This window comes from Dasypus novemcinctus, chromosome 21 (genome assembly GCF_030445035.2).
Source record: "Dasypus novemcinctus isolate mDasNov1 chromosome 21, mDasNov1.1.hap2, whole genome shotgun sequence".
Classification (NCBI taxonomy): domain Eukaryota; kingdom Metazoa; phylum Chordata; class Mammalia; order Cingulata; family Dasypodidae; genus Dasypus; species Dasypus novemcinctus.
In genome coordinates, this window is record NC_080693.1 from 55757459 (window position 1) to 55780050 (window position 22592).

At 41.8% G+C, this 22592-nt stretch overlaps 1 protein-coding gene across 1 annotated transcript in view; it reads left to right on the top strand.

The window, feature by feature from the left end:
• The window catches only part of SPOP (speckle type BTB/POZ protein), a 98334-nt gene extending 88505 nt beyond the window's left edge, over positions 1 to 9829 (top strand). Inside the window, exons 7-10 of the mRNA XM_058284020.2 lie at positions 1120 to 1175; positions 1682 to 1804; positions 7271 to 7413; positions 8548 to 9829. Of these exons, the coding sequence (XP_058140003.1) occupies positions 1120 to 1175; positions 1682 to 1804; positions 7271 to 7413; positions 8548 to 8692 (467 nt within the window). The 3' untranslated portion in view covers positions 8693 to 9829. The remainder of the gene's footprint in view (positions 1 to 1119; positions 1176 to 1681; positions 1805 to 7270; positions 7414 to 8547) is intronic.
• The last annotated feature ends 12763 nt before the right edge of the window (positions 9830 to 22592 follow it).

The window sequence follows — 22592 nt, forward strand, 5'->3', positions numbered from 1 at the left end:
ATCAGCCCTTTGGTCTTCAACTTCTATAATATATTAATTTATTTTTTATAGTCTGAGAAAACAATGAGAATTAATATCCTAATGGTATAGATTAAAATATCAAGGCTAAGAGGCTTAAACTGATTTGCCCAAGATTACATGGTTAGAAACAGTGAGCTAAAGTGAGTCCTTCCTGAGATCAACTATACGCCAAAAATCCCAGTTCCCTTTTGCTTCAAAGCCCTATTGCATGTTCCATCGGTTCCTCCACCCTTAGATAGTCTTGGTAGTCAGAAGTCTCAACTTTCACCAACACCACTCATTTATTGGACATAGAAACGTTTGAGTTCCTATCCATTTTATTACTTTCATGGTTAAAATTAAGTTAACCTATTTTTGCGTAGTGTTCATTAGACGGTGGACCTGGCTTAGAGCAGTGTTTCTCAATCATTTTCATTATCACTGCCCCCCCACCAAGGAAAAAAACAATTTAAGTTCTGCCTAATGAGAGAAATTAAATACTAAGGAGTAAGATTTTGTCAGGTAGGGTTGAGCTTTAGAGGACCACAAACCATTGTAATACCTATAATTTTTGTTGACCCTTTAGAGGTAATACAACCTCCACTGAGAATGTGTTGCTTAGAGTAACAATCAATTTGCCATAAATGAGCAAGCATTTCACTAGTTAGAAGGTACCACTGAGTCCAGTTCCTGACCTCCTTGCTGTGTGGTCCTTGGAGGTAGAGAAAGCATGGTGTCAGTGTTCCAGGTATTAGGACACCCTGCTAATAACATGGAGGACCGTCCATTTGAACCCTCAGGTCTATCCTAGAGAATATATCATTGTCATCCAACAGGTAAGTTGAGTAATTTCCTTTAAATATGAATGGTTGGAATGAAGCTAATAGGAAATTATTTTGAAAATAGTGGGGTTTTTTCCCCCTTTAAGCATTATAATTACTAGTTTGCTCATCATATAACATAAGAAGAAAGAAATTTTATAATTCTGGTAGTAATTTGAGACCGAGACCCTTTCCCATACCAGTGGGATGGGAAAAAAATTCTTCATCATATCTGAAAAGAACTGAGAGATTCCAGTGTGGTAACCTTATCTGTTTTTGTTCTCCTTTCACTTTGTAGCTCGTTCTCCAGTTTTTAGTGCCATGTTTGAACATGAAATGGAGGAGAGCAAGAAGGTATGTGACAAGTTGGAGAGATGTCTTTGTGGCTAGATGACTATATTCCGATGATTTACCAATTTGGCAGCAGATTTATTTTCCTAATTATATTTTCCTTAGTGTATTAGTAAAGAGGAGTCCAATTCCCTGACAAACACCTTCTGAGAGCAGAGAAAGGTGGTCTGGAAGTAGTCTGGGTAAGGCAGGTTCACTTCATCCCATGCAGGTCATCTAGAAAGTTTTGGGTAAGGGTAGTAGAAATGTATTTCTGCTCAGAAATCTTGGGAAGATAAATGTGAATAAACAAAAATAGAGTTGTTTTGCTGTTGTATGTTAGAAAGCAAAAGTGGTACGTATTAAGAGAGAAAAGCTATTATAATCAAATAGAGCAAAGAGAAATTTTCCATTCATGTTAGGTTTTAAATTATACAAGCTTCTCTACTCAACCGGGGCTTAAAATCTGAAAATAGTATAGGGATTTTGTTCTGTTGAAATGTTTCTCATTTTCAGTTTTTCTGGCATAGAATCGGGTTGAAATCAATGATGTGGAGCCTGAAGTTTTTAAGGAAATGATGTGCTTCATTTACACGGGAAAGGCTCCGAACCTTGACAAAATGGCTGATGATTTGCTGGCAGCTGCTGACAAGGTGAGATAAGAATTGAGAAATATTCATAGGACAAGGAGTTACTATGATCTCTTGAGTTTCGTGACTCAGCTTCTATGTTGCACTGTGGGTTAAGGTGAGGCCTGTATTATCCTAGTTTAGCCAGGGTGATCCTCGTTTATTCTTGTTCCAACGTAATGACTAATAGTACTCTTTTTATTCTCCTAAGTGTCCTGCTTTGGATGGTCACCCTAACTATGGTAAAGAAGGATAAATTTGATGTTTACCTCTCTTCTCTTCCCCATCTCAAATTTAACCACGGTGAAATAAAAAATTCTGTTGATATTAACGTTTGGGTAATGCTTAATAATTTGCAAAATGTTCTTGAATTCATTAACTTATTTAAACTTATAAGAGAATAATCTTTATCCAGTATTCTAATTAGCATTTTCAACTTTTTCTTAGGTAGAGATTTTATAATTTTTTCAAATTACATTGGTTAATAACTCTTAAAAGAGACACTACTATTGGGAAACAGACATGGTTCAAGTGATAAGGCCTCCACCTACCATATGGGAGGACCCGGGTTTGATCTCTGGGGCCTCCTGGTAAAAAAGAAGAAAAAGTGTGCCTGTGTGGCGAGCCAGTGCCCACATGGTGAGCCGGGTGCCCACGCAGTGAGCCAAGTGCCTGTGTGGGTGCCTGTGTGGCAAGCTGAGTACCCATGCAGTGAGCCGAGTGCCCATATGAGTGCCCGCGTGATGAGCTGAGTGCCCACATGAGTGCCTGCGCGGTGAGCCAGTGCCCACGTGGTGAGCTGAGTGTCCTCGTGGTGAGCTGAGTGTCCTCGTGGTGATCCAGTGCCCGTGTGGTGAGCCAAGTGCCCACACAGCAAGCTGAGTGCTTGCGCAGTGAGCCAGTGCCCACGAAAGTGAGTCATGCAACAAGATGATGACACAACAAGAGAGACCAAGGAGCGAGCCAAGGTGAAACGCAGCAGAGACCAGGAACTGAGCTGGCACAATTGACAGGAAACTTCTCCACGTCAGAGGTCCCCAGGATCTAATCCTGGTGAATCCTAGAGGAGAAAGATGAGAAGAGAAGATCAAAAGAGAAATAGATACAGAGGATCACACAGCGAATGGACACAGACAGCAAAAACAGCAGGGTGGGAGTGGGGAAGAATGAAAAAAAGACACTACTATAGTAAATGTATATTCTTTGTAAGACATACTACGACTTAAGAAATGTTAGAATGTGAAAATAAAAATGTAGGTCTTAGGGAAGTGGATGTGACTCAAGCAGTTGAGTACCTGCCTACCACATGAGAGGTCCTGGGTTTGGTTCCTGGTATTCCCTGAAGAAGATGAGCAAGACAACGAGCTGATGCAACTGACTGACATGGAGAGCTGATGCAATGAGATTATACAACAAGGAGACACAAAGAGGAAATACAATGAGAGACAAACAGGGAACAGAGGTGGCTAAAGTGATTAGGCACCTCCCTCCCATATGAGAAATCCCAGGTTTGATTCCTGGTGCTGCCTAAAAAGATGAGCAGACACAGCACACAATGAACAGACAGAGAACAGATAGCGAGTGCAAATAACTAGGGGGCCAGAGGGGGGAAACAAATAAAATAAATCTTTTTTTTAAAAATGTAGGTATTAGGGGAGTGGGTGTAGCTCAGTGATTGAGTGCCTGCTTCCCATTTATGAGGTCCTGGGTTCAAGTCCTGGTACCTCCTTAAAAAAAATGTAGGTCTTAAAATTGAAATATGGTGCCTACCTTAAAACATTAGGCCAATATACCCAGAATAAGGAGAAATATCATGAGGTATTAAGTCGAAGGGAAAGGTTTAACCAAGTTAAATAGATTTGTGTGTGTGTGTTGCTGTTTTACTGCTCCATTTTTCAGAACTTTTAATATGTTAATGTGTATTTTGAGTTTTCTAAAAGGGAGTATAATAAACAACATTTCCCCAATTTAGAATCCTTCTCAGTGATCACCTCTGGGGTTTAATACACATTCTGGGAAACTGACTTTTGTCCATAGGTATATCAAGGAGAGCTCTGTGGCCTGTCAGAAACACGCCCTTGTTATGTGTGTGTTTGTGTGTGAGAGAGAGGAGGGGGGTGGGTAGAGAGGTAGATTTGCTTTTTGTTTAGTATTTGCCCTTGTGGAAGCTTTGGGGTTAGCGGGGCAGGCTGGTTGAGGCAAGAGTGTTGATAGTGCTTAAATTCCACCAGCAGTAGATTCGGTGAGGAAAATGGTCCTCTGCTGGAAGTGCCTCCTTTTCCCAACATAAAGGCTCAACACCCATCTGAGGAAAAAGCTGGCTCCAGCCTAAGGGCACCAGAGCTTTCCCTGGATTTTGCTTATGGGGATGGTCTCCCTTCACCTCTTTGTACCCCTGAGGATAGAAGAAGCACCTGTGACCTCTCTTTACAGGTGGAGATTTTATGTTTATTGTTGAACTTTGTGGAGTGTTTGTAGAGGATGGGGCATGTAAACTCAGTTAGTGCTACTGATGAAGAGGATTAGAATGATTGCTGTATCCTTTTTAATCATCTTTCAGAACTTTATTGGTATGATTAAATAGTATGAACATTTCATATCCTTCCAGTATAACCTTGCTTTCAGTTGAGACAGTAAGAAGATACTCACAAGTTCTGGGGAAGTAGAAGACACAACCCAATGCCAGCTATTTTATAAACAAAAGTTTATGATGATTCTACCTCATCTGTCCTCTGATTTCAGTGGAGCTGTTACTTAAATTTATATGCACTGGGCATTTATCCCCCTCATCTTCTAGATCCTTTAGAATGAGTAGTATTTTTTAGGCAAATACTAAGACTCAGTGTAAGAGCCCAGGGTAGGCTTCTGTGTCCCTCAGTTTTCATTCTTGTTTATCAACTGGAGAACCAGGTTGCTTCTATCCTTTTCTAAGTGCACAGGGCCTGGGGATCAGCCTGAATTGCCATTTCAAGAATGGTATTTTCAGTATAATGTGTTAACTTACATTTTTAAAAGATAAAGCATTGAATCACATGCTTTAAATTTATGAATGAGAAGTAACTGAAGTGTGCATTTTCAAATTCCATTCAGAATTTTCCATTAATCTTTGCACCAAGCCTGTTTGAAAACATTTTTACCTTTACACCTCCCTGTGAGCTTTAGAAAAACAGAGTATCTTTCATCAACATCTAGAATTTACCCATGAGGTTGATACAGCTTCTTCTGAGCTTTTCCAGGCACGTGGGGAGCATGTGTAATTAGACCAAAAACAATACAAAACATGCTAGCCAGTCCTGGGAGACACAATTTCAATCTCTCGGGTAACTACTGCCATTAAGCAGGTTTTTCAGAAGCATAATTAAGAAAAAAAAAAAAAAAACTTTGTCCCTCAAGAGACAAGAATGGCTACTTTTATCTAATTATGCACTAGGGATCAGAACTATCACAGGAAATGTCCTTTTAAAAGAATGTATTGAGGAAGGAATATTCTATATAGCACTATATAAAGATGGAACATTTACTCAACTTTTTTCAACCTTTTAAAACAAGAATTGAAACCTAATTTCTTGCTTGTTTAGTGTCATTCCTATTTTTCATGGAAATAGTTTTCTAGTTACTCAAATGTAAAAAATTAAAGCTGCACCAAAACCAGTAAACATCTCCTATTGCTTCAGGAGATCAGAGTGCCAGAAGAAATGTCTCCTCACCCAGAATTCATAAAAGTAAAATTGTCCTGGTTGATTGCCATGATTAGCCTGGAGAGTCTTTTGTCATCGAGTTCTGAGGCCTTCAAGATTGGAACCTTATGAGAAGACCATGGATAGCCTCAGAGCGAACCATTCTCCTGTGAACTGATTAATGACACTTTCTGCCTCCTTTTATTTCCTTCCTCCTCCCTATCCATGTAGCTCCTTAGTAAACTCATATTCTTATATTACTGAGCAAGTAGTGCAGTTGCATCAAACTAATAACTAGATTGGTGAGCTCAGCTTTAATTAACCCAGACCTCCATTTTCAGAACATTTAGATCTTTTACTTAGAAAAATAGGAAGTTTTTAAGCTGAAACTGGATCAGGAACCTCTACTTCTTTGTCCTTGTACTCTGAGAATCTTAACCTCAGCCCCAATAAATAGGACTCCATTTATCCTTTTCTATTTAAAATGAGGCCTTTGGTCAACCCTCATTCAGGAGTAACTAATGACAGAAATGCTGGTAAAAGTTTCCACAGGGCTCCTTTTCATAGCCTTCTGGGCCAGTTGAAATATCCTGCAGAGCTGGTGACAATGCTTAAGTAGAAGGGGTTGAAATAAGAACAGTGCTTCACTCTAGTCTGGCTCTAAATAAAAGGATTGCAGAAGTTGAAAGTGTAATCTCCCTGTTGAGTTGAAGCAGAGTAATGCTTCATTGTAAGAGTAGGCAGTGGTGACATATATAAAATATCTAGAAGAAGCAAATTCATAGAGACAGAAAGTAGATTAGAAATTACCAGGTGCTGGGAAGAATGAGGAGTTATTGCTTAATGGGTACAGTTTCTGTTTTAGGTGATGAAAAGGTTTTGGTAATAGATGGTAATAGTAGTACAGCATTTACAGTACAGTAGTAAATGTAAGTAATGCTACTGAATTGTATTCTTAAAAAATGGTTAAGGGAAGCGGATGTGGCTCAAGTGATTGAGTTCCCGCCTACCACATGGGAAGTCCTTGGTTTGGTTCCCAGTGCCTCCTAAAGAAGACAGTGACCTGGCACAACAGGCAGGCACGGAAAACTGATGCAACAAGAGACAAAAGAAGAAAAAAATATAATGAAATACAACAAAACATGCAGCGGAGGTTCCTGGTACATCCTACAGAAGACAAGCAAGACAGCAAGCTGACACAACGGGCAAACATGGCAAGCTGACACAACAAGAGACCCAAGAAGGAAAACAATGAGAAGTACAATAAAGCAGGGAGCGAAGGTGGCTTAAGTGAATAGGCGCCTCCCTCACACATTAGAGGTCCTGAATTCGGTTCTTAGTGCCTCCTAAAGAAACAAGATGAACAGACACAGCAAGTGCAAACAATGAGGGGATGGGGAGAGATACTTCTTTTTTTTAATGGTTAAAATGGCAAATTTTATGTATTTGAAATTTGAAACTTTAAAAAAAGAAAGTAGGCTGTGATGGTCTAAGAAACACTTTAATTTTATACAGGGGATAGGATAAACTTTGGAATACAGGTCTCTTCCATAATTGCCCTTTTCCTATAGGTAGAGTTTAGAATTTGAATAGCAGCTACCCAAACTAGTTTAGCTGTCTTCATTCTAGACATAAACACCTAGCCTGCAGAATATGGTTAGGTTTTATAATTGTAGTAGTAGCCTTTTCATGACTTATGCAATTCTGTTTAGGTATCCAGTTATATGACAGTACAGTTGGAAAAAACCAAGTTGTATAGCAGTCAGCCCAGAGCTAATCCTGCTCTGAGGATGGCAGTGCTTGTGTTTTACAGTATGCCCTGGAGCGTTTAAAGGTCATGTGTGAGGATGCCCTCTGCAGTAACCTCTCCGTGGAGAACGCAGCAGAAATTCTCATCCTGGCTGACCTCCACAGCGCAGATCAGTTGAAAACTCAGGCAGTGGATTTCATCAACTAGTAAGTTGGCATCTTTCTTCTTTCAGGATAGCTGGGATAGCTAGAGAAATGAGAAAGACTTTGAATTAGTATAACAGACAAGTAGCTTCATTAACCTTTTGGTAGTAAGTATAGAATTTTCATCTTTCCATTCAGTTTGATGGTAATGGAAAATGATTTTTCTTTCATGGATCCAGTGGTACTGATGAGTGAAGTGTTTTACTTCCTCATAGTGATCTGAATTGATTAAAATTATAACTTGCTGGCCTGAAAAATTTGTGTGCCCAAAAGTTAGCATCTTTACTTTACATTCCCTAGCTTAATAAAAGACATTTAGATCTCTAGGAGAATAAAATATGTTTTTCATGAGTTAGTATTATGGAATGGAGAAAAGAGAAGGGATAATCAGTAGATGAGGTCATTAAATATGACTTGAGAAAGAAATGTTAATTCCAATAGATCTGTTCCTTCATCTTAAGTGACAGATGACCATATAACTTTTTGAACTAATTTAAAGTGGAGGTAGGGGTGGCAGTGGGCATGTTTCTACTCCCTTGCCTGATGGGGAACATACTATACTAAAGGTAGAAAACCCAAGGAAGAAAAGCAGGCTTTATAAAGCCTTCACAACAGCAGTTCTGGAGGAAAACAAACTAAGACATTGCCAGGTAGATCAGTGAACAGTATTCAACACAGAAAATGCCCAAAGAGAGGGAATAATGTTCTCTAAGTCCATTTCTAAGATTGTTTCTAAAGAGTTGCCAGTTGAGGCAGAAGAGAGAGAATGCCAATAAATGTTAGTTCTGTTGAGTGCTCTCTATGTGCTGGGCACTTGCTTGGTGCTTTTTAACTGTTAATCATTCAGTGAACTGTAGTGTATCAGCTCCACTTTTTAAATAACTAAATAGGACCCAGGTAATGATCTGCTCTGGGATTGCATAAAGAGCATTGACAATGTAGAGAATAGCCTGAGGAGCATCCCACCTTTTGTAATTGAGAGTATAGTGGCTCAAAGCCTTGGTTTTCAAGTTCCCATAGCCACAACCAGTTACCAGTCTGCACATTGTCTAACAAGCAAATTCTCTTGCATGTTAAGGTTTTTGTCTGAGTGTTTCTTGCATTGACTCCCTTTATTTTGTAACCCATTTCTCCTAGTCATGCTTCGGATGTCTTGGAGACCTCCGGGTGGAAGTCAATGGTGGTTTCACATCCCCACTTGGTGGCTGAGGCATACCGCTCTCTAGCTTCAGCACAGTGCCCTTTTCTGGGGCCCCCACGCAAACGCCTGAAGCAGTCCTAAGATCCTGCCTGTTGTAAGACTCCATTTATTTCCCAGAAGCAGCAGCCACTGTTGCTGCCACTGACCACCAGGTAGACAGCGCAATCTGTGGAGCTTTTACTCTGTTGTGGGGGGAAAAGACTGCATCGTGGCACCAGACTTTTAAAACAGCACTAAGTAACTTGGGGAAATGGGGGGAGGGAAGGGCCCGGGAGTCGGGGCTATTCAACCTAATGAAAACCCCGTTGCTGCGTCACTGTGTTCCCTTTGGCCTGGCCGAGTTCAATACTATGGGGATTCAGTTTAGGCACTGACCCCGAGGACATCACAGCAGTGGTACTTCGGAGAAACCTGTCTGCATCTGATTGAGCAGAACTAATCGTCAGGTGCCTGGAGCAAAATGAAGAAGAAAAAAATGGACAGTTTTCAGAGAAGGGAAAAGCAAAGGAAAGAAGAAAGAATTTTTGCAGAATTTCTCAAAAATCAGTTGATGGAGAATTCCAGTAATATTTATGTTGAGAGAAACAAATTTTAGTCTTTCCAACTGTGCTAAAACTTGGATATTTGTGAAAACTCCTCACCACCATACAACTACCAGAAGAGCTCTCTTGTTGTTAGCACTTATTGTTTGCAAGATCAGAATACATTCATTTATCCTTTTATGAAAAAAATGACAAGTGAGGGTAAAAGAGAGAAGGTGGTTATTTGATCTGGAAGATGAATATTCTGATGTGGTAACTTTTGCAAAAATCTTTATTGGTTTTGAAAACTGGAAAAAAAAAATCCAGAATTCATACTGTCTTGACAAGAACTATGGTTCTCTGTTTTTAGATATTGTGGAAAATGTTTTTTGGCATTTTTCTGTGCTTTTATTTTTCCTCTCACACCCCCTTTTTTCTAAAAAACAAAAAACAAAACAAAAAAAGAACCCATACAAAACAAAAACAAAACAAAAAGAAGAAAAAAGAGAAGGAAATTTTATTGTTTATTAATGCTGTGTGAGAACAATCCCAGCCCAGATTGCTCAGCTGTTTGTACCTGACTTGCCGCCTGCATAGGAGCCAGTCCTGTTCCTTCCAATTAACCCCTCTCTACAGGGGAGAACTTCCAAATGTTAATTTTTTTCTTTTTGAAAATATAAATAATTACTATTTTGTACTGTGTGGTATCTCTGGTCTTTTGTTTAACTCACCTAGCTTATCTGTTGAGTCTTAAGAGATTTTGAAGGCCTAGTTTGATCCTTCAACTTGCAGAGGCTTATGTTTGAAATGTCTAAGCAATAGAGATTTATTGAGTTTCCATAATCTCACATTTCCTTGTGTTACCAGCATCTGCCAGTCTCTTATCCTTCTTGTACCTCACTCTCCACGTCCTAATGAAGGATCAAGCCCCTACCTCTGCCAAGGCAAATAATGGGAGTGGGCTTTTCTGTACCCTATATTTTTTAAGAGCCAACCTCCAAACTCCCATCTCCTAAGTATAAAAAGATCAAGGGGACATGAGTGTGGAGGTTAAATAAAGGAAAATTATTATTTCTGACTGGCTTTGTCACTGAGTTGATGTATTTTCAGAAAAGTTAAAGTCTGACTTCCCAGTGAGCTCACAAGAATGCTCTGGGGCTCCTTACTTCCCTTTCTCTTAGCAGTGTTAGGCAGGGCAGGACAGTGGGGTAAACTGGAAAATGCTTTGGCAATCTGCATGCATAAGCATTTGCTTATTCAAAACTACTGCATTATATGTCCCAGTTAGCTCCTAAGCATCACTTTTGTGAGGAAGTGCCCAGGTCTTCATGTTCTGACTCCTGTCCTGCGTCTCCTCAATCCGAGCTTTCCAGATCAGTGCACAGATCCAGGAATCAGCGTATACACAAAATCTTCTCTATACCGCCTCAGTAATTGCAGGTGCTCAACAGTTCACTTTTCAGCAAGCCTTCAGATACTGGATCATAATTTACCTTCCCAGCATCTTGTTGAGTTTAGAAGGACAGAGAGTAGACAACATCTCCCCATTTTATAGGTGAGAAAAGTTGACACCCAGAGAAGCTAAATGACATGCCCAAGATCACACAGTCTAAATAAATGTCAGATCTTTTAATGTAGTACCCTGAGCATTATAATGCAATCTTCTGAAATGTTTGTGGAATGTTTAGGTAAGAAATCTGAGGGAAAGCCTCCTTCTTGTGGGAATAACAAAAAGCAAGCTCTGGAAAAGTACATCTTCTGGTCTATTCAATAGGACACACCAGGCTTGAGATTTGCTTTCCTCTTTTTTTTTTTTTTTTAATTTTTAATTTGATTTAATTATTTTGCTTTCCTCTTAATTCACAGAAAGCTGTGTGTTGGGGGCTGCTGGGTTCAAGGAATATGCCCTCAGGAAGGCAGCTGTCCTGGCACCTAAGTTCTAGCAAGATGAAGGTTCTTCTGGGATTTGTCAATATTTATGAAATTTCCAATGTGGGCTTTTCTGTGGGTCTACAGCCGGTAGGATTTCAGGTACAGGTGAAGCTACTTGATGCTTCTTCTGTCATTATTATATTCTTTCTGGATGTGTTTGTTTTTGTTTTAAATGATACAGTTCAGGCCATCTGGTTATGACAACATCAGAGCCCCAGCATACTATTCATAAACCTCCCACTGCTACCACCCCCTCCCTTAGCGCCCCCACAACTGAAATTTAATTCAAGTTAACTCCACAATCTGGGGCATGTGCTGTCATTGCAGAGATGGCCGTGCCAGTAGAACAGTTGGAGATTTCAATTCCACGAGGATATGGCTTATTTATCAAAACAATATTTCAGGCAAGTAGTTTCACAGAACCTTTGGAGTTGCAATTCAGGTCCAAACAGATATCTGGCATCATTCCCCCACCACCCCTCCTTCCCTGTGTCAGCCCCTATATCTGGCCAGCCATGGAAAAATGTCTCCCATTTCTATGTGGAGATTAAACCTCTCTGTATGGTTATTAGGTATCTCGAACACTTTTATGAGTTTGAACAATTTGAATAAGAGATGCCTCTCATCACTGGTAACACTGCCAGCTTTTTAGGTCTTAAAGAGCTTTCTCTACTTTTTTTTTTTTTAATATTCCAGGCAGAGATGTCAAGATGCTTATTTAGACCAAAAGATCTCTGGCTTGACCACCATTCTGTGCTTTCATTTAAAAATCTGTTTTAAGCCTATTGTGGGTTCTCCATATTGTGTGAGCCTGTGCAGATGAAAGGAAACAGCTTGTGTGTTTAAGAACAGAACAACAAACACAGGGGGAAGTTGAGCTGCACTTTGAAATTGACTGTTCCTTCCTTTTGGTTCTTCAACTCCTGTAAAAGAACAACTCAGTCCCCCCTCCCCCTAACATGACTGTATTGGATCCTTCGGTTTATCTTTACCAAAGACAAATTCTTGGCTGGAACCCAACCTTCTTTTCCCCAACTCATTATCTTTTTAATCAGCTTGGGCCCTGCGTCTTTCCTTTATTTTATGACTTTTCCCTGAACTGCCCCACATCATTTAGATTCATTTCTGATGGCTTGCTGGCTAATCTAACATTCAGGTGAGTATCGTTGGACTGCCCTTTATGTATGTGTATGCACATGGTGGATGTATTATACCCCTTTTAATTTCAGAGGTGACCATACTCTGTTAGAGCCTTTGACCCAATAGGTAGACACCTCATGGAGACGGTGAGCAAGAAAGCAAAAGTAGGATGGGATAATGAGCTGGAAGAACCAGAAGCTTTGACCTCCAGATGAGAGTGGAAACTTGAATATTGTCTACTGATGGGATCTTTATGCCGCTAAGCCGTTAGCAAAATGGTGGTTCCCCCTCTGTAAGTCCTGTAATGCTGGAGTGTAAAATGACATCTGGAATACTGTTTGGCTGCAGCTCTAGGAAAAAAGGAGCTTTAGACTTGAGGGAATTCAGTACAAGCAACAGAAATGATTAAGGAGTTGAAGGGGATCAACTCCAGGGGAAAAACATTATGAAGATAAAATATGCATAACTCAAGTATGGGAATGTAGCAACAGTACCTGCAGCTCACAGATCTCACAGGGTTTCTAAACACTTTCTAATCTCTTTTGTGTACCTCCCATTCATCCCAGTCATGTAGTTTGGGAAGGTGGTAATGTAACTTCAGGATCACACAACCTGGCTCTGAGCCATGAAACAAAGAGGGCAAAAGAGTAGCTTTAGGGCTTAGGCCCAAGGACTAAAGAGAAAGTGAAAATCCAAGAGTTTGCCTAGTAGTAAAGTAATTAGCTCGCAATGTTCAGTTGCAATGGGGAGAGCTTTGGCCCTTCCAGGACACTTCAAGGTGAACCCTTGACCAACTGGAGGAAAAAGAAGGGGCCCTCACGTAGTTCATTTTATTTTTGTGCCTGAGAAAGAAGATATCCAGGGAAGTTAAGTGTTGACTTGGGCTACTAATCCAGCAAACAATTACTCGACATCTGCCAGGTGCCAGACCTTGTGCTCAGCAAACAATTATTGAGCAGCTGGTATGTGCCAGACACTGTGCCAGGCTGGGGCGGGTGGAGGGTAAGATTTCTGATCTAGTAATTCAATCTAATGGAGGAGCCAGGGTATTGGGCCACATAAACAAGGCAGAGGTCATGGGATTGAGAACTGAGTAGAAGCGATTAATTCAGCAGTAAAGAGATCAATGGTTACCTTGGAGCAATTTCAGTGAAATGGTGGAAGCAGAGGCCCGACTGATGAGGTAAACAAACATGGATTGAATACAAACTACACTTTGGGAAATGTTGGCAGGAAGAGAGGAAGGGAAACTCTCCCACTCTTAGGAACTTCTGTCTCAATCTAATCAATCCATGTTTTCTAGAAGTAATAGTATACAGGTTGTTTCACAAAATTACATACACTTTGGTGACTAGTATTTGTGATGAAAATTGTGTCTGTAGAGTAATTATAGCCTTAACTTGAGAAAGAAAATGATCACCCAAAACCCTCACATAATTTTGAGAATGATTTACTAGAGACAGACATGCTTCTATACTTCTTCAGCCTATCCATCTTCCAAATAAAAGTTAGCTTCACACTTACCATAAAACCTTAAAATGTTTCTATGGGCTGGTGGTTTGATTCAGTGCTGTGCTTCTAAAGGTATATAACATCCCAAAAATGTAAGCTCTGATTTGTAGCATTTGCCAATTTCCATGGTGTAAATACTCCCACCATGGCTGATTTCAGACTATCAAGGTGACATCACTGAATGTGGAGTTAGGAAGACATGTGCAGTAGCATGCCATTTTAATTGTATTTCTACCATATAATAGATGTAAATAACCTTAAGAACATAGATAATCATAAAAATGGAGTTAGAATAATTAGGATGGACTTTGAGTATTTATCTTTGCTTTTAATTGTAAGTTTATATAGCTTAATTTTTAGTAATGGCTGTTTAATAACTGACTCTTAATTCCTGAAACTGTAACAATTAGCTCTAGAGAGCCATGTGAGCCAGCTCCAGCACACCACTGATGTGGTTTCAAAGTTGTCTTTGACATCTCTGTGCCTCATTTCCCATTATACCCCAGCACTTTAAAAATGTGTTTATGTAGCTTAATGGTAAAATACTGCCTTTTAAAATATTTATATGACATAGATAACATGGATCAATAATCTTATTACATATTTTAATATCTCTGGGTAAGTTAACCCATTTATTTCTATTTCTTACCAGTATTTGAAGCGTGTAGCTACTTTACTGAAACACTGATGAAAAATAGGCATCCCCACCAACATGTTATCCAACATCATCTTCAGTCATTCCAGGGGGTTATGGTCCCATATATCCTCCCTGCCTCCATTACCTCTGAAAAAGTTTTTTTAAAATAGAAAGAGAAGGGCTTTTGAGAGTGGTCAGCATCTGTTGAGTCATCCCAGAACCTTCTGCTCCCAACAAAGTTTAAAGAACCTGAGCCTTGGTTTAGCCTTTCAAGAAAGAATTTTTACAGCCCTTTCTGTTTTCTTTGTCAATAGTTCATTTATATCTACAATATACAATGTGCTAGTTACTAGAGATAAAACAGTGAATAAAACTGCTTCCTGCCTTCATAGAGCTTATAGTTTAAAGGGAATCCGGCATAGTTAATAATCACACAAATACATAATGTCAAACTATAGTAAGTGCTCTGAAGGAAATGTACAAGGTCCCATGAAAGCCTACAAGCAGGAACTTGATCTGATCTGGGGGATCCAGAAAGAATTCCCTAAGAAAGCAGTTCTGAAGTGAGCTAAAGAACCAAGTTGTCAAGTTGGTCAATCCAGGGAAGCACATCATATAAAGCTGTAAGGCAGGAGGAAACATAGTGTTTCCCAGAGAAGCCTGGGTGGTTGGATGTAGAGAGGTATGGGAACAAATTAGAAGCCAAATCTGGCAAGTCCTCATAGGTCTCATTTAGAATTTATGTTTCTGCACTAAAGGCAATGGAAAAACCATTAAAGAGTTTTAAGTAGGAGTGGAGGGAGGTGTTGCATCTTAATAAGATCTCTGATTATAGCAAAAAAGTTAACATTGGGGTTGTAGGTGGAGGAGGGCAAGTGGTGATGGAACTCTAACTAGGGGAGGTAGAGCTGGAGAAAAGTAAATACAGTTGAGAAATACTTAGGGCCAAGTTTGGCAGAACTTGATGATGGATTGAATAGAGTAAGGACAAGTTGGTTTCTCGCTTGTATGACTAGGATCGTTTCACCAAAATAAAAACCAATGAGAAGATAAACAGGCTTGAGAGAAATTAGACCATTAATTTATTTTGCGCCTGCTGCTTATGATATGCCTTGAGAATTCCAAATGGAGTTATCACATGGGCTATTGGATCTATGAACCTAGAGCTCAGAGGAAAAGTCAGGGCTAGCAAGATGGCTCTGGGAAGTACCAGTTTATAGGTAGAATTGAAGCCCCAGGTTGTGTTCTATCACTGAGAATGAGTATAGAGGGAGGAGAGAAGGGATCCAGGACTTAACCCTAAGGAACTCTACATTTAAAGACTGGTAAAGAAAGATTAGCCACAAAGGATGAGCTGAAATAGCCAGAGATACATAGGAAGAAAACATGAAGTCAAGAGAACAACAGCAGAATGATGTTTTGAGGAGGGAATAATTAAAAGTGTCAAATGCTGTTGAATAAGAGAGTTTTAAAAATGCCCATTAGAGTTAGCAACATGGAAGTTATTGATATGCCCTTAGCCAAGACTATTTCAGAGGAGGGACCCCTATTGGAGTGCACTAAGGAGCAGGTAGGAAGTGAGGAAATGGAGACAGGGAGTACAGGCCAAGCCTCAGATATGGCTATGAAGGGAAAGACAAATGGCAATAACTGGAGGAAGAAAGTGAGTGCAGTGAGTTGTTTTATTTTTATTTTTCTATAGAATTAAAGAGACATGAGCATGTTTAAGGCTAATGGGAAGAATCCAGTAAAGAAAGCTATTAAAGCTCCAAGAAGGGAGATAATCTGTACAGTGAAGTTCTGAGAGTGCTAAGAGAGGGATGCATGAGACTTAGATAGGAAAACACGCGATGACTTCTCTCTTTTTTTTTTTAAAGATTTATTTATTTATTTAATTCCCTCCCTCCCCCGGTTGTCTGTTCTCTGTGTCTGTTTGCTGTGCCTTGTTTCTTTGTCCGCTTCTGTTGTAGTCAGCTGCACGGGAAGTGTGGGCGGCGCCATTCCTGGGCAGGCTGCACTTTCTTTCGCACTGGGCGGCTCTCCTTATGGGTGCACTCCTTGCGCGTGGGGCTCCCCTATGGGGGGGACACCCCTGTGCGGCAGGGCACTCCTTGCGCGCATCAGCACTGCGCATGGGCCAGCTGCACATGGGTCAAGGAGGCCCAGGGTTTGAACCGCGGACCTCCCATGTGGTAGACAGACGCCCTAACCACTGGGCCAAGTCCGTTTCCCTGACTTCTCTTGGTATGAGGAGAATCCTGCAGAAACAAGTAGGTTGGTTTGTCTGGTAGTGGGAAGCTGAGCAAATTTGCAGCTGGTGAACTTACATGTTTCTCAGTGTTAAGAAACCTGGTCAATGGCTAAGAACTCCTGGGGAAGGGGGGTGGGGCGCTGGAGGTGTGATCTAAACTACAGTTGGGGAGCATTGATAAGAGTGCAAGTGGCTCCGAAGGTCCAGGAGCACTGGTATTTTGAGAGCACAGCACCTGAAGTCCAAGAACCTGGCTCCTATTTCCCTCCACTACTTGTGATCCTGGCCAAAGTACTCACCTGTGTAGGCCTTAGTTTTCTCATGTGTAAAATGGATGTATCTCATAGGGTTCTCATGGGGAAGTAATGAGAAAATACATGCCAATTATTCAACATGGTGCCTGGCATTGAGTAAAGGACCCAGAAAGGTAAGTGTTAGTGTGCTTGCTATGTAATTATTTTGGTTTCTTACCAAAGTCATATGTGACCTTTTGAGTCCATTTCCTTTTAGGATCCTTGGAATAAATCAATGATCAGACACTGAAATGGGCACCTTTGGGAGTATGGGGATCTTCTGAAGCAGAAATAACTCTGGAAAAAGCATCGTGAGTAGACCAGCTAGCCTGATAGCCTGAGTTTTTTCAAGCTCCCACCTGATGGAATATGTGGAAGAGGAAGAGCCTACAGATGCCCCAGCAGATTCAGCCTGCACTGAATCTGTCAGTCATTGGGAAATAGCGTTTGCTCTTCATTTACGATCATCCTTGCCATAATCTCCAAAACTAGGAGTGCTTGACGTGAGGCGTCCCAATGAGGAAGGTAAGGGCCAGGGCAGAAGCACCTCAGCTTGTAGATGTGGAAATACGGATTGGGGAGAGGAGCCAAGAGCCCTGTTTCTTGGTTGTTGCTTGCTGCCCTCTGAGGGGCCTGGGAAAGATGGGTATAACCTACCCATCTTCTCTACACGATCCTCTTTTGCTTCTCTTCTTTTTTCCTCCTCCACTTTTCTTCCCTCCTTGGAACCTGGAAACTTATATTTATTTCTCCCATTTTCCTTGACATACGCACCCCTCGTGCCCATCCCCTGTCTCCAGTCCCACTTACTAGAGTGACATCTTGCTGCATTATTAAAAAAAAAAAAAAAAAAAAAAAAAAGCCTGCCTACAACGAGCCCTCCAGCTCTGATCTCCACTGAGATGTGGCAGATGGCAGAGCCTGACGGAGCTGCAGCAGGCCCCCTCCTATTCCAGGCCTGGGAGCTGCCAAGACTGATAAGTGGGGCATTTATATACCTCTCCACAATCTTGTATCCTACCTACCACCTATTCACCCAAACTAGAATCATCCTCATCTACTACAGACACAGCCTGACAGTTTAGCTGCCTCTTTACCTGTGTCACTTCTCTTTCTCTCTATCCCTGTGAAAGACTCCCATAATAAAAATTGAATTCATAGTTCATATGTCAACAGGATTTACTGATGAGCCCCTGTGTGGTGTGTACCTTGTGTACTCAGCTGTCTTCAAAGTATGGGTCACACAAGGCCCAGTCCTCGGGGAACTCACCATGTGGCAGAACCTCAAGGGTACAGTCCAATACAGGAACATATTTCACACACCAAGTTCACAGACGGCACCATATCCAGGCTTATGAGAAACCATGATCAGTTAAGTAGAAGTGAGGAAGATGGAGGAGAAGAAAAGGAGAAAGGGAGAAGGAAGCTGGATTTGAGATCATACGTGGTTTGGGGTGAGACAGTGGCGGGGCTCTGGGTTAAGATAAAACAGGAGCGTGTCCTAGGCTTGGGCCTTCTCATCCTGGGGAATAATACACTTGACTGACTGCTCACTGGACATCTAACTCTGTGTGCTTCTAAATAAAGACCTTTTGGCCATCTGCATTCTCTCTAGCGTTGTATTATGTTTATGGATAGGAGTCCCAGAGAACATTACACAAATGAAACCCCTCTGTGCATTGGAAGGAGATTCTGGATGGCCCATAGGGGCCAAACCCGAAGGGACTTCTGGGACTCTGCACCCAAGGGGCAGTAGGAATGTGACCAGGTGCCTGGTTTCTTGGCCAAAATCAAGGAAAATAAAAGTAGATTCCTTCTGTCATCTTCTGCAGACCACAACTGACCTCTCCTTTGGGTGTTTTTGTGTTGTTGTTTTTTTTCCATTTTAATAATGCATTTGTTTTCTCCATTTACATAAATGGTTGTATTGTCTTAGGTGCAATTTGATGACTTCTAAATACTTTAGTTGGGAGGGGGAGGGCCAAAGTGGCTTTGGGGAGCTCATTTCATTGAAATGCTGCTGCCTCCCCCCTTATTTGGTCTAAAGGTGGTCCCCTAGCTCACCTGGGGATAGGTCCACCTGACAATCCAGGCCTACTTTGTTTTATTTTTGTTTTTGTTTTAAATATACTTTTTATACTTAAAAACAATATACTTAGATTACATGTTACATAAAAAATATAGGGGATTCCCATATGCCCCACTCTCATCCCCTCCCACATTTTCCCACATTATCATTAATGTGGTACATTTGTTACAATTGATGGACACATTTTGGAGCATTTCCACTAAGCCTGGATTATAGTTTACATTGTAGTTTATATTCTTTCCTGCACAATTTTGTAAGTTATAACAAGATATATAATACCTTGTATCTATCATTGCAATGTCATTCAGGACAATTCCGAAGTCCCCATATTACACTTGTTTTTTCCCTCTCCCTCCCCTCAGAAGCTCCAGTGGCCACTGCCTCCACATCAATGATAAAAGTTCTTCCATTGCTAGAATCACAATAAGTCTATAGTAAAATACCAGTAAGTCTATTAGTCTATCGTTCATTCCCCAATCCTGGAGATTCTGGGATGGGGATGCCCAGGCCACCTCTAATTAGAGGGGGTTCTATGGGTTCTTTCTGCACATTCGTACTGCGGCAAGGCATGATGACCGTTGGTTTCCATCCTTCCCATGTGGGCATGACTAGGATCAGGAAGGGTTATAGTATGGGACTGTAATTGTAGCAATTAATCTTGAGCACTGTCTCTGTGCCAAACATTGTTCCAAGTGCTTCACATGTTCCAATTTATTTAAATCTCAACTTATTTAAGCCTCTGTAGAGGTAAAGATAATCCCCATATTATAGATGGGAAAATTGAAAGATTTTCAAAAAGAAAGATGTCCAATAACTTGCCTAAGGTCATACAATTAGGAAGTGGCAACAGAGCAAGGCTTTGAATCCAAGCAACCTGGCTTCAGAGTCCTTACTCTGCACCATAGTGCTATACTGCCTGCCCTGAAAAGAGAATTAGAAACCAGCCCTTTCCTTGCTCTGGGTCCTATAGCCCCCAGGTTCTCTGGAATGCCCTTGAGCCCCAGTGGGTGGTTGAGTGGACCAGGCAGGAGCTAGACGGCAATAACTACATAGTTTACAGAGCCAGTTTGAGCCTCACAGCAACCACGTGGCAGGTGGAAGAATTGCCATCCAATGCCCAGTAAGGGATTGTGACTAGGCCAAGATGACAAGGTAAGACTCAAACCCAACTCTCCTCAGACACATCATAGCTGGGACATGGCCTTGCTTTGTCACTAAGTCTCCTACGACTGAGCAGGCCATTCTTTCCCAGATCGGGCTTCTCCAAGCCACAAAGGAAACCTGGGGCAAAGGAAAGAGAAGTGATTGGGTTAGGATCTTTTCCTCTGACTGAGAGATCCAGGTCAAAGCTCTGCACCTCTCTACCCCAAGAGCTAACCTAGGTCTCTGAGAACCTTTCTAGAGAGGATAACATACAATATCAGGGACAGGTGGGAAGAGGGATATGCCAACATGGGCATGCTGCCTCATCCTCTCCTGCCTTACCCTTCCTGTCCCATCTTCTCTGCTAGCCAGGAGTACCTGGGAATGTTGGAGCACTAATGATGCAGCAGCTTGTCTTCTGTTTTCACTTCCTCTCCCAAGCTGGTGGACTGAAAGCTGTGATCATGCCTCAGTGCACGGTCCAATGAGGCATATCAGGAATGACCTCCCATGGAAAGTTTGATGTGCCAGGATGCCTGGATATGGGTAACTCGTTAAATATGCTGTCCTGCCTTTGGGAAGACTCTGGGACAACTGGACAGGAGGCACATAGCCCCTGCCCTCAAGAAGTCTCCACAAGCACAACTATGTGATTATACCAAATACCATTGATTGTAGACTTTGGATGGATTGTATGACTTAGGAATATGTATCAATAAAATCAATTTTTAAAAAAGTCTCCAGCCTGAGGGGGAAGACATCTGTTTTCAGTCTCTAGTTGTCTAGAGGGGAGCGCCCACAGTTTCTGTTTTGAGGGTTCCAAGTTGGCAAGTAAACAGTACTCTACACTCAACCAAGAGATGCAGTCTCTTTTAAAGAGAGCTGAGAACATTAAGGGGTAACAGGAAGCAAGATGAATGGGGAGTTGGGGCAGGATTCTGGAAAAGGGAGGGGGACGAGAAGGATGGGAGCAGAAAGGGGCAGGTATTGGGGAACTTGTTCAGTAAAGGGAAATACAGACCCCTCGGCTTTAGCTTCTCGAGGATCTTTGAGGTATAGCGTGGTTGGTCCTAGTGGTTCCACCTCTTGCCTGTTGAGGTTCTTCTTCCCTTCAGGGTTTCTTGCTTCAATTCCAGGCATTGGCATCACACTGACCCTAATGAAATGTTTCTCTTCCTTTAAAGCTATGGCTCAAGTGTGAATTGAAACTCTTCCCCTGGATCACTGGGCATGGTGGAGATCAGCTGGAACTTTCAGAGTCATTATTAAGCAGTGTTTGTCGAATGAATAAGTATTAAGGGAGAACAGAAGGGATATTAAAGTATGATGTCTATAAGGCTTAGAAATAACCCAGCTGATGGTCTAGGTTTCTGGGTCTGCCCTTGCCAGGGCTTGGCAGGCTCTGGCCTGCCCTGAGGTCCTACCTTCTGCCTTCATGGGGAGGAGCCAGTTAAGACCCAGGACTAAGAAGGTCCTTACTATCCTAAGAAGCCACATTACGCCCCTGTAGTCTACCTAAGCCACTCCATTTCATCTCTCCCCAGGTAGAGGACACCTTGTGGATAGACCTGCTCAGACAAGGTATTCCTTTGGTGGATGCAGAGATACCCCTCTATTTGTGAAGCCAGGCCCATCCAGGAGAAAGCAGAATGCCTGCTCCTACCCAGAGTGAACTGGTCAGCCCCAGCATCTCCCGAGTACTCAGACCTGGGCCTAAAAGGGCTGTGCTGGTCTCAGTGTGATAACAAACCAACACTGGCAGCTTCAGGCTCAGAGGCTCGTGCTCTGTTCCTGAGGGCCTGGTTTGCCCCAATCCCCTGCTTGGCTGCACCCTGTAGACCAAGCCAGGGCCACAGGCCATACTGGCTGTTCATTGCAACATGTGCCCAATCAGGGTGGGAGAAATACTCTGCCAACCTGGCACCCTGAGTGGTGAGAGGGCAGCCACTACTATGCCCTGTCAACATTCTCCTCTCATCACAGGCCCCCTTCTGCTTTGGACTTCCAAAACTGTGTTGTTGCAGGTAATTAAAGGGTTTTAATTAAATTAGGATCCCATCTGGCTGGGATCAGTTAGGCCCTTAATGAGGATTGTGTATCACCAACCTTAGAATGTGGATGGGGACTCAGATGTGTAGGAGCTGAATTTGGGGACTGAAGGCCTTTCAGACAGGTTTATGGAACGCTTCTGAACCCCTCAGGGCCTCCCTGCAATACGGCAACAACTTGTTCCATCTCAAAAATGGAGGCTGTATGCCTAGATGCCAGGGAGGAGGAGGAGGAGGACTAGAACTTTTCCAAGTTCATTCTTGCTTGTGACTCTATAAAACCTCTCTGATGTGTACCAAGCATCGTCTCAGTTCTACAGATGTGCTAGAACACATCCATTGAATCAGGCCAAATGATTTAACTGCAAGAAAGGGGGACCCACAACACAGTGACTTCAATAAGAGAAATTTGGTT